Source organism: Crotalus tigris, unplaced genomic scaffold, assembly GCF_016545835.1.
Source record: "Crotalus tigris isolate CLP2741 ecotype Arizona unplaced genomic scaffold, ASM1654583v1 scf7180000018340.3345759, whole genome shotgun sequence".
Lineage (NCBI taxonomy): Eukaryota > Metazoa > Chordata > Lepidosauria > Squamata > Viperidae > Crotalus > Crotalus tigris.
Genome location: NW_024096953.1, coordinates 1,334,803 through 1,349,672, shown reverse-complemented (window position 1 = coordinate 1,349,672; position 14,870 = coordinate 1,334,803). Strand labels below are relative to the sequence as shown.

Below are 14,870 nucleotides of genomic sequence, written 5' to 3'. Positions count from 1 at the left end.
CAGCCCAGGTGTTGCGCTCGGGCTCCCCCTCCTCCCCAGACCGGCTTCGGGCGGATGGCAGTCCAGGCGAGGAGCCTTTTTAGTTCTTTTTTGGACGACCGGCGACCGCTTTGAAAAACCGGTTTTAGGGATGCTTCAATCTACTGCGCTGGTTTATGTAATTAAGAATTGATTATGTGCCAATGATTAAAGTACTGGTTTAGGGAAGTATTTTAAAAAAATAGAGTCTGCTCAGGGGAGGCTAAAGCGAGGAGGCAACAGAATTTTTTAAAAAGGAAAAGCTTTTCAGGCGGGGCCGCTTTCGTGCAAAATCCTCCTTTCTTGCTCCCTTCTCAAACTCACCAGGGACTCTAGCAGAGAGGTCGGAGACACGTATTCAAATCGCCTAACCCTTTTGACTCTCATCGCTCGCCGTTCCTCTCCAGCTGTGCAGCCACCAAAAACGTACCTTCTACGCCTGCGCAGTTGACCGTTCCGGGAGGGGAGCCGAGAGCCCGCGAGAGATTGCGAAGTTCGGCTCTTCTTAGCGCGCATGCGCCCCGCAGCCGCCGTCGTGCGGAAGAGATGGGAGCGGCGGAGGCGGACCGGACGCTCTTCGTGGGCAACCTCGACCCCCGCGTGACCGAGGAGCTGGTCTTCGAGCTCTTCCACCAGGTAGGGGACGGAGCGCGGAGGCCGGGGAGGGTCTCTCCTTCCCGGCCCGCCGCTGAGCTAGGCCGCGGGGGCGCTTCATCGGAGGCCTCCCCCGCGCCCGCCAACACCCCTGTGAGGTAGGCAGGCAGGCAGGCTGGCTGGCTGCCTGGCTGAGGAAGAGAGGCCGGCCTGCGGGTTTCCAAGGCTGGGGGGAGGAGGGAATGCTTTAAGGATTGCCCCTTGGTCTCAAAGGCCGCTGAGGGCCTCCCGGGGATCCAGCCGAGGGTCTCCAGCCAGGGTGGGGTGAGGGGCAGCTCTGCGTGGGGAGGGGGAGGCAAATGCCGCGAGGGCTCCTCGTGGGAAGAAACCGTCCAAGGACGAGGGGAAGGGTGGGGGCTCTTTCTCTGGAGAACCCCCCCTCCGCCTCGGATGATAGCCTTCCTGCGCCTTCCAGGTTATTATTAATAATAATACAAATGATTAAATGTATCTCTTGCCCAGAGTTGGTTAATCGGTGAGTTGGGTGGCATATAAATTTAATAATCAAACTGAGAGCCCCCCCTCCCCCCCCAAGGTCTGGAGAAAGGCCAGGCACCTCTGGGGGAAAACTGACCCCCCCCCGTGGTTCTTGGGCTGGGACTTCCTCACTCAGGACTGGGATGAGCTGAGGCAAAAAGGAGAGGCTGCAGATCTGGCTGCTGCCCGTTTTCTTTTATCTATCTGGCCCCAAGGAAGAGGAGGCGGAGAGCTTCAAGAGGCTTCCTGCTGCCCAGGGTGCCCACTCCGCCCTCCCCTGAGCCCCCTTAGGTGTCCTGTGAGTGGCCAAGCCCAATGGATGGACTGCATGCACCAGTGCTCTTTTTTAATTGGGAATCAAGTCCGAACTTGAAATCGGTGAAATCAGGGGTGCCCAGCCTTAACAACTTTAATATCTGTGGACTTCAGCTCCCAGAAATCCCCAGCCTGCCCTGGACACCCCTGAGTTAAAGGTTTGATTTCCCTTGGAATACAAGGAAAGGGGATTTCTGCTGCTTTTTTTTGAGGGTGTATTGTTACCCATGCTGGGTTGGTGTGTTCTTCAGTGCATGGTCATTGGTTACATCCTGAAGAAACTTGGGCACTTTTTGCCCATAAGATTAGCTTCAGCATCATTCTGATGGGACTTTTTCCGATGATAATTCCCTTCTCACTTGAGTCTGGCACTTAACTGTTGGAACTTCTTTCCATCCATTTGTGAGAGTGTGAAAGATGTTGACTTGGTTTCTCATTTTCAGGACAGAATGCTTTTAAAATCTAAACATAAGAGCATTTAATGTTGAGGAAATATTTGCAAAACCATCATAACAATTGATCGACCGTTTGATTGGCAGAGGGTTTTCCCCTCTTCAAAGATTTATTTGAAACATGGGCGTGTTAAGCGACATACATGCCAGGAAAGAGATGGTCTATTTTTATTTAATGTTTTGTTTTGTTTCTTGGTTTGCAGGCAGGCCCAGTCATTAAAGTAAAGATCCCGAACGACAGGGATGGGAAACCAAAACAGTTTGCATTTGTGAATTTCAAACATGAAGAATCTGTTCCCTATGGCATGAGTCTGCTTAATGGGATCAAACTTTTTGGGAGACCACTCAAAATTCAGTTCCGATCAGGTATCCATAAAATGTTTCAAGCAGCCTAGATAATCTTGGCAAAGTAGAAGGATTTTATTACTTCCCTTAGAGCTCTAGTGTGTAAATTATTAGTCCAAATTGCTGTATGTAACCATGCTGAATTAAACAGTTGCCAAACCTTTAAATAGAAGATATGATAATAGTGACACCGCATTGTCTATGTATTAACATGAACTAATTCTTTTGAGAAGAGGATAGTTTGTCAGTGTTGGAGAACCATCTGCTGGGATCTTCTAAATTTTAGTTAATTTTATATTTAAATACATGATGCATCTAAATATTATAAAGATCCTAAAACCATTGTGCCACAAATAATAGTTCTGTTTCCTTGAATGCTGCATGCATTTTGAGTTGTTCAGTTGTGAAATACAATCTGCTGTTACCACAAAACATTCTACTTTAAATAAATTTATTCTCAATTCTGCCCCATTGCTGAAATGAATTCTGGAGTCTTGATTTCAGTGTGTCAATACACTTTAAGTCTCACTTCTGCTTTAAACAAAAATGTGAAATTAACTTTTGCAAATTGGGGCTGATATATTTGTTTGAAAGAATGTTCTTAGTTCTTTTTCAGCTCAGGATGGCTCCTTTTCAGCCGACATGGGACTGCAGTTAACTTGGACTTTAGTGTTGCATTGTGATTGCATTATCACCTACTGGGTATTTCAGAAGGTTGCAGCATTTGTTTTGGAAATCTGTTTGCGTGCTGTAGTAGTACTCTGGTGTGATACCTCAGAGCCAATTAATTGCTCCATCTTGGTTTCTGGCTGCTGGCATCTCGCAGTTTGTCTCCCTCTGGAGTCTTGCTTTAGTTCGTCTCCCAAAATGTGTTTCAGGGAGCAGTCATGCATCTCAAGAGGTCACTTCACCATGTGCCCCCCATGGATTTGCAAACGGAAACCCCTCAAGTCCACAGCATCTAGCAGCAGCATACAGCAACAGGTGAGGGCTTCTCTGCTGGCTTTTAAATTGGCATAATTTGCATAGTGTAGTCAGGGTGAAAAATGAAATTCATGAAATGAACACACTAAAATGGAGAAGAAATAACAGCTGAATGTTATTTAAAAATATTTCAAAACTAATTAAAACAAATGTTCTGAATACTTTTCAGAATACTGAATTATGATCCATGATTTGAAATAATTACTAGGTTTCCTTCTGAGGCATTTGACAAATATGCCTATTATAAAACTGGTTAATTATAATTTTCTTTAAAAAGGTGCCATATGTGGTTAGTTTACAAATATATGAAATGTTCCTTGCTTGGAAAAAAAATTGAATGTGAACTTTATTAAAATTATTTCTGGTTTCAACCTAACAGATTCGAGAGGAACAGCGAGAACATGTCAGCTGTTCAGAGATCCTTCTCACCTCTAGACAACCATCAAACAAAGGCCATGGTGAGTGGTCTTCCCCAGTGCGATTTGGAAGAGCACAGATCTCTTGAGGGTTCACATATGGGGTGTGAGCCTGTATTTTCCACTCGGGGCAGTGGTCTTTTCTTAACATGCAGAATTCCTGCAACATCAGCCATGTTTATTTTGTGCTGCAGTTATCTCAAGTAACATCAAACTTGACAATTCATTAGTCCACCAGTTTTTCTAAGCCCTTTTTCCCCACATGCTATGGATTACTTCCTTCCCTGCATGATAACTGCCCCCACCCTAAAGATTTTATGAATGGCTCCAGTGGAAGGTCTTGTACACATTTATACGCGAGTGAAATAAAGAAATGTGTGCATTGATGGTCCATATTGTCTTGTCACAGTGCTTTGTCTTCCTCAGGCATCCTCCTTGTTGGTTCCCTCTAGAGCAGGGCTCTGCAAACTTGGCCACTTTAAGACTTGCGGATTTCAACTCCCAGAATTCCTCAGCCAGCATGGAGTTGAAGTCCACAAGTCTTAAAGTGGCCAATTTTGGAGACCCCCGCTCTAGAACTCTGGGAGGCTCAAAACAGAAGAGACGTTTTCCTCTGCCCTCCGTTGCTTGGCGGAGAATACTTCCACCTCTGCACATTCAACGGCTGCAGTTGAGGGCTGAGAAGCCTTCCTAACATTCTCAGCTGGGAGGAGGAGGGGGGTGGACACTGGGGTTTGGCAGAGGCTACCCCTGCCATGGGAATTCTTCTTGGCAGCAGGGCCCTCCTTGCCCCTCTTGCTGAAGATTGCTGGTGACCCAAGCCTCTTGCCTCCCTGTCCAGATGACTTTGGCATGGCAGCAGGTCCCATCGTATGGTGGAAGACACAGCTCTTCGCTTCCGGAGTCTTTGCCTGCAGGCCAGCAGGGTTACTCCTTCCCCCGGTCCTCGGCCTCCCCAGCGCACTGGCGCTCTGAGCCTCCCCGCAAGGGCAGAGTGGCTTCCCACCCGTACCAGTCTGGCCACAGGCACCACGGCCAGGAGCAGAGGGGGGTTGTGGACTGCGGCTCCAATTACGCCTTCCGAGGGAACCGGGAAGAGCATTACCACGATGACAGGAACTATGGGGGCTGGAGCTGAATTACGACAGCCAGCGTTTCCAAGATGGCAAATGGCACCCTTCCCGTCACTAGCAAGTATTTTATGAACGGATTTTATGAACATTTTTTCTTGACGGTTCTTTCCCTTTTTAAAGCTTCTTTTCTTGTCTTTATGAAGAGCTTGTAGATGGTAACTCCATAAGTTACCTTTTTAAAAAAAAAAGTTTTATACGTATCATCTGCAATGTGTATTTTGAGAGAAAATAATTTTTGAATTGTATTAACTTCCCCTCAGGGTTTAGGCAAAAGAAAGAAGAAGAAAAAAGTGCCACACTTTTAAACAGGTAAAGAAAAGAAGACATTGTGTTTATTTTATAAGGAAAAAAGTTCTGCTGCTTTGGTTTTATTTTAAAACCAGTGTTGGTATTTTTATACAAGAGCCCCTGAGGTGGTTCTGGTGTTGCTCAGAAAAGGGCCGGGAAGGAGAAAGTTTGGTGACCGTTGATAATTTGGGTAACAGTGTTTTGCTACGGGAATGAAATTATTGAATATTCGTTGTATTAAGTGTTTTGCCTTGTGAGATCTACAAATAGAGCAAATTTGCTAGAGAATTTGATAATCGGTAATGAAGGATGTGTTATTTATACTAACAGACTCCTTAGTTTTTTTTTTAGTTGATCTGATCTCATGGTTTTTATATTAAGGAGAGCCTGCAGTATCATTAAGTGATTACTGCTTCTCAGGAAATTATTGCATGCCTCTGCCCCGTACTACATATGTAGAAAAAAATCAACGTTTTTTTGTAAAACACTTTAAAAATTAGAAATTTCTAATTTAGGTAAAATTAGAAAACCAATATTCAATGAAATGAGAAAGAGGTAAGTATTGATGAGAATATGCACCCATTACAAGCTTATAAGTAAACATTTCATCATAAAATGACTAGTTCCTGAGGAACTCAAAATACTCAGTACCTGGAGAGTAAAATCTTGCTTTTCAGTCCCCCAGTGTTTACACTTCCCATCCCTTTCCTGGATTTTGCGTCTGAAATGCCATCACTGCATGCAACTGTAGTTCTTTGTATTCTGAAAAATCTTGATGTGGCACTTCGGAAAAAGTGTTTTAGACTAGGGGCACTTTTAATTGTAGGAAACTAGCAGGCCTAGCTTTCACTTGGCTTCAGTGTACATCCCCAGTGCTTCCTTTAACATTAGTCATTGGAGTGGTAATTAAGTGTTTGTGTTTCTGGGCACAGATTGTGTTTCAAATTGCTGCTTTGAGTGAAATTAGTACTCAGCCTGCATTTGCAATTGGTATACGTTTCACTTGGAGCCATATCCTTTTAGGGAAGAAGAAGCAGCAGTTGTAACCTGGTTCATCCTAATCTCTTTCCCACTTCTACAGTCTCAAGATCACTATTATTTTTCTACCAAACAGAATTCCCGAAGGAACATAACTAGTGTTTTTTGCTGCTGTTGCTGCTTTGCTTTTTTCCCTTTTTGTTTTGAGAAGAAAGTTTTTAAGCCTTGGTTGTACTGCATGTCTGAAGGGGTTGATTTTTGTTATATTAATGTTGACAACATTGCTCATATATAAAATCTATTTTCTATTAGTATTTCAATGACCATGTTTTTGATGATGCCATAATTTTATAAAGCCCCTAAAATTTATTTCTAACATTTTTCCAAGAAATATCTTTGAGAGTATTAAACATGCCCTTCCTTAGGCTTATGTATATGTATATAATGGCAAAAAATAAATTCTTTTCTTGTAAAACTGTTCTGTGTGTGCAAACAAAATTTTGTAAGGTCTAAAATCATAACTAGTGGTTCTTTTCAGTTTTCCAAATGTATTTGCATCTCATATGGAGTCAGCTATGTGCACCTGTCTGAAAATGCCTGCATGGTTTGAATACCTTAATCTCCCTGTTCCCCCTAAAATCTAAATTCCTAGAGAGGATCTGGCAGAATTGATCTGCTTCCTCCCCCCCAAGAGGGGCTGTATATTCTGGATGTCCAAATCTTGTGTGGGGTGGATATTAAATGCCCCCTTTGTTCTTTCTCTTCAGTCATAGGTCGCTTTATCTTCTGTTACTATTCTGACTCTGAGTTAAAAACGCCTTCTTTTAAATCAAGTCAGATAGATAACTCAATAGAAATGATTTCATAACAAAAATATATTTTAATCAGAAAGATTACTTGCATTTCATGTGGCTGTTACTTCTGGGAAATACACCTTTTGTCCATTCCTACAGGTAAAAGAATGATGCTCTCTTCCATACCATGTTTATAACGGGGCCCATGCTTCTTTCAGACAAAGACATTCCAATCTGGCTTGTGTCCAGGAAGTCTCCCAATGCCTCCCACTGACCCATCAACAAACCCAGCATTTAACCCAATAAATGCCAGATATTCTAACATACTGATACATGCTCTCTAGTTAGGGTTACATAGAGCTATACGAGGTTACATAGATTCAAAATAGTTACTGCCATTTTTTCCTTCCCAATTCATACTCAAAAGAACGAACGTATTGAGATTGCTGTCTCCCAGCATGTTGGGGCTGAGAATCGTAGGCCTGCTTGAAAGGAGGCCTCTGAGGGCTTTTGGCAGCTGGGCTGCACCAGCTGTTTGCTGCTGCTTGAAGGGGGTGGAATGCAGGTTCCTTCAGGAGCGACGGCGCCCCCTCCTCTGGGACAGAGGCAGAAGCGGTTCCGCAAAGCCCACCCAGGAGGCTCCCCTCTCTGGCCTTGGAAGTGCAGCTTCTGGTCCTTCCGGGCGCCTCCGCCTCCCTCTTCTGCTCGCTTTGCTCCCTCTGCTCGGCAACAGGACAAAGGTTAGCAGCCCCTCTTGGCAGAGAGACCGCCTAGAGCAGCCCGTGGGGGGGGGGGGCGCTGCTGGATTTCCTTTCCCAGCCGGGGAGGTGGGCAGCCCCGGTCTGGGGGTCTCGGGTGGCCCTCCGACCGCCAATGCGGAGGCTTCTGCCATGGTTTTGGGGAAAGGACTACGCTTCCCAGCATGCTAGGCGCGGCGGGGACGCCTGGTCTCGGGGCTCGTCTCAGGACTCCGCCTCCCGGCAGCCATTGCGACGGTGCCGCAGCCGGCGTCGAGCGGGGCGCGGTGGCGCGCGGCCTGCCGGGAGCCGTAGTCTCCGGCGACTTCGGCGGGGATGCGTGGCGTTGGCGGAAGCGCGCGCGGCTGGCTGCGGCTCTGCGGAGGCGGCCCGGGGCGCGGCGGGAGGCGAGCCATGGCCGAGGCGGCCGCCCTGATGGGCCAGAGGATCGTCTGGGTGGACCTGGAGGTGAGGGGCCGGGGCGAGCCGAAGTCCCGGGGGAGAACAGAGAGGGGACAGGCAGGGGGGTCCCCATGGGGCGGGGGCCGGGGGGCTGGCCCCTTCTAAAACGGCACCCGGCAGCTCCCTCCCCAGGTTGGGGGGGGGGCTTGGATCTGAGGGTGCGTCTCCTCCCTGGCCCTCTGCTGAACGGGGGGTGGCTCAACTTCCTCCCTTCATACCAGGCAGGCAGAAGCCAATGGGGGGGCGGGGGGCGTTCCTGGGGTCTGCATGCTGTAAAATGAAGGGCCAGAAGGACCCCCCCCCCTTCATGTGCTCCCCATTTGATGGGGGGGGGGTTGGAGTTTTGGCTTCGGTGCCAGAATCCGCAGGGCGTTTGGGGAGACTTCAGAGCCGCATTGCGGGTAGAGCATGGCCAGTCGGTCAAGGGGTCTGGCTTGATAAGGCTAGGAGACCCCGGCCTCCTGGTGCCCAGGCCAGCTGCAAAAAGCATCATCCCACCAAGGGGAGAAGGTGTGGGGACCCCTCCACTGGTGGCCCTTGCAGGTTCTCCGTAGTCATTGTCACCCCGTTGCCTTCTCCTCTTGCACAGGTGGGGGTGAACTTCTTCCCCTTTCTCCTGACAGCCCCCCTCGCTCCGAAAGCCTCCCCCCATCCCCCATCAGTAGTGGAAGGTTAAACCTAATTCCCACAATCTTCCGCTGCCGGGCACCCACTGGCTTTGCTTCTCGGACCCTCAGATGACCGGCCTCGACATTGAAAAAGACCAGATCCTGGAGATGGCTTGCCTCATCACAGATTCAGGGCTGAACATCCTGGCCGAAGTAAGTTGCAGCTCCTCCTGGCTATCCTGATGGTTAGTTAAAGGTTTCCACGTTCTCCTGAGTGATGGACTCAGGTGGGAATGTCTTGGCACTGAGTTCTCTGCAGGCCTCTGGCTGATGAAATCCTCTTTCTCCGCCTGAAATGTCCAGATGTTTCCAGGCTGGGGAACGGCTGCTGCCAACTGGGCAAGGCACGACAAACTGGACAGCTGGCTGGCTTACAGCTGTTTTCTCTCCCGGTGGCTTCTGAGAAAACGTGAATCCCACTGCAGCATAAATCTGCATGCTCCCTCAATGAGGTGCTGCCTGTTACTTCTCTTGACAAGACAGATTTATTGTTTACAAAAGGAATTGTGAAACCTTCAGTGAAAAGTGGCTGGGCTTCTGACTGCTATGTTTTTAAGTTTCTTCTTTTCCCTCTCTTCTGTTCCTGCTTTTCTTTGTAACAGATGTTTGATTATATCCTCTTTTATTTTTGCAAAGGATGGCCCACACCTCTAGATATAAGCAGTAGATTAAAAAAATGGGAGAAAATTAGAAGAGGTGGATTCTTCTAATTAGCATGAGATTGTTGGATGAGTGCAGGACCTGACCTGCTCCTCTCTAGTGGAGAAAGCTGCTAGAGATGATGAGACAGAACCATACTTTATGTGGGGATACGAGCGGCCTACTGTGAACCTCACAAGTTCTGGAACAAGCTTCTGTTTGCTGACTGCTGGATTCCTAAAAACTCAAATAAGAATCGGCATGCTTGGCCTGGTTTCTCTGTGGGAAAGAGTCATGTTCTTTTTTGTTAGATGTGAGGGAGGCTGACATGGCTGAGAGTGAACATTGCACCTGAACATAAAAAGAATCTGGCTCAATTGTTGGAAAATCCTTTTGGGTTCAGAGGCTGTTTGCCCTGAAATCAGCCAGGAATGTCAGGGACATCCACAAGTACGGGGTGGCCGATGCCCTGAGACTGGGGTCCATTACAGGAGGTCCCTACCCATTTTTCAGCTCTGGCCTTGCAGTCCCAGTATGGCAGTGGTCTGATCTGACCTTCTTTGCCTTATGGATTGTTGTCTCCAGGGAGGCGTGGGGGTTATTGCGTTTTATTATTTTTGTATTGGGCATTTTATCCTTGTGAGCTGCCCAGAGTCACTAATGGTCAGTTTATTTATTATTATTTATTTATTTATTAAAATTTATAGACCGCCCCACTCCCGCAGGACTCCGGGCGGCTACGGGCGGCTAACAATAAAAACACAATATAACTTAACAAGACAAACAATACAGTAACATTCATCCAGGGGTCAGATTTTATAAAGCCCAGGCCTGCCGGAAAAGCCAGGTCTTAAGCAGCTTGCGGAAAACCAACAGAGTGTTAGCGGTCCTAATCTCCGGGGGGAGCTGCTTCCAGTTGGGTGGCCGTATAAATTTTCATTCCATTCGTTCATTCATTCATTCATTCATTCATTCATAAATGTCTTCTCTTCGTTGATAGGGTCCTAACCTGATCATTAACCAGCCCGATGAGTTGCTTGACGGCATGTCAGACTGGTGCAAAGAGCATCACGGGAAGGTAAAACCTCCAGTTTCTTAGAATTTTGTGCCCAAGTAAGAAAAACAGTTTCGTCTTCTCAGCTTCACCATCCCACCTCCTTCCTAGGGTTCCCTTTTGCCCCTCCAAAGGAAGGGATCCTTTTCCTTGGGGAACGGTTCAGTGGTTTTGTAGCACAGAGGTGGGCAAGCCAGAATCGCCCTGATGTTGGCATCAAAGCTGCAGCCAGCAAAACCAAAGCTTGGAGACTCGGAGGTCGCCCATTCCATGCCTGCTGGAACCTGATATTTGAATTAAAATCTTTTTCCCGATTCTCCCATTCTTTGTTAGAGGAACTAAAATGGAGCTCATGTATGGGAAGGCCATTGACGTTTGTGTTGCCAAGGAATAATTCCCCCCAGCAATTGGGCCAGGGTCCTGCCCATGTCTGCAGCTTTTTCAGTGGTGGGCTCAGTCAGTCTTCTTTCCCTGGTTCCCCTGGAGTGGGGGTCTCTAGAGATCCTTCAGATGCTCTTAAATAATAGCACCTGCTTACCCCTTCTTAAACTCCTTCTGGCATCTTCGAGGTGTCCTTATTCCAAAACTCCTCCCCCAACCCTAGTCAGCCCTCGCCTTGCTGCTCCGAGTCCCCGTCTTGGGCAACAACCCTCAGAAATGGGTCCCTTGAAGCATGTGGTGGTTGGATCTGAGTGACTCTCTTGATGCACAAGCAGCTTCACTTTTCTTTTCACTTCTCTTTTCTCACAGTCCGGTCTTACCAAGGCAGTGAAAGAGAGCACGATCTCCCTGCGCCAAGCAGAGTACGAGTTTCTGTCTTTCATCCGGCAACAGACTCCACCAGGGCTCTGCCCTCTTGCAGGTTGGAGCAGTGAGCTTTGCCTCTTTCAATCTTTTAAACCGGGATTCCCCAAGTTTGGCAGCTTTTAAGATGTGTGGCCTTCAACTCCCAGAAATACCCAGCCAGCAGGCTGCTTGGAGGAATTCTGGGAGTTGAAGTTCACACAACTTAAAGCTGGAGAAGTTGAGAAGCACCGCAGTGGTTGGCTTAATGGATTTCAGTGTTAATGGAGAAGGACCCTGCAAGAGAGTGGCATGGAGCTGGCCCTGGCAGCTGGAGGTGGGAGTGGGGGGAGTGGGGGGAGCCAGGCCAATGGGGTGGCCAGGCTGGGAGCTGTGGAGGGGAAAGAGGGCAGCAAGGTTAACTGGATTAACTGTAGCTTGTTGCTTTGGTGTTCAGGATAGCCCTCCATTTAATGGACATTTGGCTTCAATGCACCTTTAGTCTGTTAAATCCAGGCTTGGCTCTGATGGACAGAGATGAAATGTTGGCCTTTGCCTTTTTCTCCATCTCCCGGCCGAGCATCCTGGTTTGATGTGGTGCTTTTGCCTCTCCTGTAGGAAACTCTGTTCATGCTGATAAGAAGTTTCTGGACAAACACATGCCGCAGTTCATGAAGCATCTCCATTACCGGATCATCGACGTCAGCACCTTGAAGGAACTCTGCAGGTTAATGAGCGCCCAATGCTGGACTTCTTCAAGCTGGCACCCACCAGACTTCCCAGCCGGGGGATCCAGTTGGTGGGGGGGGGCGGGAGGGTGGAATGGGGAGACTCGCCTGATGGGAGCAGAGGTTGGAGAGTGTAGCCCAGCGAGGCAGAGACTCCTTTCAGGAAAATACCTGGCATTTAGGCAACATGTCACAGTTCTCCTGCCCTAGAATTAGGTGGAGATTTTAAGAACTTCATACTTTCCACTTGGCTTTGCTGAAAATGTATATATAGTCCTTGACTTATCACCACAACTGAGCCCAATATTTCTGTTGCTAAAGAAGACAGTTGTTAAGTGAATTTTGCCCACTTTATGACCTTTCTCACCATACTTGTTAAGAGAATCACCACAGTCATTAAGTGAATAACAGGGTTGTTGAGTGAATCCGGCTTCCCCCTGGACTGGGCTTGTTAGGAGCTGGCAAGAGGCGGCCACGTGGCCCCCGGGACTCTGCAACTCTCGTTCATGTGCTCACGTGGCCATGGGGATGCATGCTGCAACGGCCATACGTGTGGAAAATGGAGTCGGTGCGGTTGTAACTTTGCATGGTCACTAACTGAACTGTTGTAAGTCAAGGGTTACCTGTATTTCTGTTTGTCGTGGCCTTTTTAGGAGTGGAGGTTGACAAATAATATCTGTTTTTAGAAAAAGTGTTTACAGACCGCAAACTGTTTTCAGTAAAGCTGAATTGCCAGCACTTGAATCTCATGGCCTCGGTTCTTCCGAGCATCTGCCGGCCCTCCGTTGGTGTGGCTTCTGCATGGGCAGCTCCTTTGGGTTTCTCAGCAGGGAGACAATTGTTCCTTCTTCTCATCCAGGCGCTGGTATCCTGAGGACTACGAGATTGCTCCCAAGAAGTCTGCTTCTCATAGGTGAGCTCTCAGGGGGGGGGGGTGTCTGTCTGCTCCTAAACTCTTTCAGCATTTCATTCCTGCTTCTTCTGCCCAGCATGATTTATGCAAAGAGCTTAAGGGCAGCTGGCACAGTTACCTTGTGGGCATCCTCCGCAGCTGAGGAAGGGCTCCGCAGTCTGCAACTAGGGATGTTCCCTCCTTTAGCAAAGGCCTTCAGTGATGTTGGGGTTTCAATTTCCAGAATTCCCAACTGACAGGAGCGCCAGGTTTAACACCTCCACAGGCTGGGGGAAGGCTGGGTCCTGTTACCCCCATCCCATTCCCTTCTTCAGACTTCTGATTTCCCAGAATTTACAGCTGGCAGCTCTGAGTTGGTAAGGGCAGTTGTCGTGGCCCTTCTGCTGCCATGGAAGGATGAGCTGGCAGGGAACCATTTGAAAAGCTGCTCCAGTACTATGCAATCTGAGTTGGGGGCTCCTCTGAGCCCCCCCTGATCTGCATCTCTGGGAATAACATGGAGAATGAAACAGGCCCCCATAATCCCCCCAGTTCCGCGGGTGGCACGGTCCCTAGATATTCGAGCAGAGGGCTCAGCTTGGAAAACAGACCAAAAGGCTTTGAGATGTAATCAAGTCGAAGAAGACATGCCCCCTACAGCTGGAATTGGTAGAAACGGGCCAGTTTTTCCAGCCTTAATTTTTTTCAGTAGTTGCTTGTCTGTATGAATGCAGGGCAAGCAGCACGATAGGAAGAGCTTTGAATTTGTGTTGAATATTTTTGCTGCCTCAGAATTCTTTCCATTCTCAGGCATTCATTGCACAGAAAGATGGATTTCAATAGAACTTCCTCTCCCTACTGAGAGTGCAAAACTTGCGTTTGTATTCCTCATTTATTTATCAAATTTCTACACCGCTCATCTCACCTAAGTGACTCTAGGCAGTTTGCTAACCACATCATAAAATAATATAAAAGTGTGACTGTTTCCTTATCGGTAAAATATATTGACTTCCTGAATTATTTTTTTAGAGCCCTGGATGACATCCGGGAGAGCATCAAAGAATTGCAGTTCTACAGAAATAACATCTTTAAAAGGAAAACAGACGAAAAGAAAAGAAAACTGGTCGAAAATGGGGAAAGTGAACAGTCTGTTAGTTGATCCTGCATCCCGATCCTTTAGGAAAACCTCCAGAGCCCAGGGCAGTCTTCCTGCTGAAGAGAAGAAGAACCTTTCAGCTCCGTTGTTGTCTCAAGAGGGCGATGTGACAGGATCCCAGATGGGACAGGCGTTCAAGGCCTGCCCCTGACTCTCGGTGGTTGTTCAGTTCAAAAGGACAGAATACCTTCTTTCCTTGGAGAATTGCTTTCATTTGGCCCAAACCCCCTCATTTGTTTCAGAATTAAAATCAACCTCACTGCAAAATAGTTGCCTTTTCCTTGTCTCCCGTGGCTCCGTGGTGGTGGTGGTGGTGGTGGTGGTGGTGGAGGAGGAGGAGATGTGGGGGCATTAGCAGGATCTCATTTATGCCGCCTTTTATCATCTCGGCTGTCGCAGCTACTTCATGAGGCAGATTAATTCTCTCATTCTGTTCCAGAAGGGGAATATGGAGACAGGTAGTGTGTGGACTGTAAAATCATCTGAATAATCTCTGGCAAGGCAATAGGTTTGCCTCCTAAACGTAATGCATCCTTCACTGTCCGGTGCAAAGCTGAATCTTAAAAGATTTGGTGTCATTTTGGTATAGGCCATCCGGTGTAATCTGTTAGGAACGCCTGGAGCCCTGACAGAGCTCCGTCTTCTGAGAAACAACTTTAGACGCCTCGTCCAGTTTGGCCCAAAGGTGCTTTTCCAAAAGGCAAATGGACTTGGTTTTTTTCTTGGAAAACGTTTCGCTTCTTATCCAAGAAGCTTCTTCAGTTCTGCCTGAGAATCTCCATAGGCATCCAGCATGGTCTTGCCTTGTAGCCTGTGGTGGTGGGGAGAAGCCTTCGTCCTCTTGGATGCGGGGACCCAGGTAGAGTCAGTTGGAGCAGAGCCTCAGCTGAAGCTGCC

General features: G+C 47.8%; 2 protein-coding genes across 4 annotated transcripts; both read left to right on the top strand.

The window, feature by feature from the left end:
* The first annotated feature begins 500 nt into the window (after window positions 1-500).
* RBM7 (RNA binding motif protein 7) lies at window positions 501-6,539 on the top strand. Its single transcript, XM_039350489.1, is given in 6 exon segments — window positions 501-654; window positions 2,120-2,282; window positions 3,140-3,245; window positions 3,625-3,703; window positions 4,503-4,794; window positions 4,797-6,539. Coding segments are annotated over 6 exon segments (786 nt in total). The 5' UTR covers window positions 501-564; the 3' UTR covers window positions 4,853-6,539.
* Window positions 6,540-7,846: 1,307 nt separating this feature from the next.
* REXO2 (RNA exonuclease 2) lies at window positions 7,847-14,242 on the top strand. Of its 3 annotated transcripts, none has more exons than XM_039350491.1 (7): window positions 7,847-8,059; window positions 8,791-8,874; window positions 10,361-10,438; window positions 11,165-11,276; window positions 11,816-11,924; window positions 12,785-12,838; window positions 13,847-14,242. In XM_039350491.1, exons 1-7 carry the CDS (start codon window positions 7,928-7,930, stop codon window positions 13,974-13,976), a joined length of 699 nt encoding a protein of 232 aa, XP_039206425.1. In that variant the 5' UTR covers window positions 7,847-7,927; the 3' UTR covers window positions 13,977-14,242. The 3 variants fall into 3 exon arrangements, with proteins under 3 accessions (XP_039206425.1, XP_039206426.1, XP_039206428.1); XM_039350492.1 differs by having other exon boundaries at window positions 8,677-8,874; XM_039350494.1 differs by having other exon boundaries at window positions 8,643-8,874.
* The last annotated feature ends 628 nt before the right edge of the window (window positions 14,243-14,870 follow it).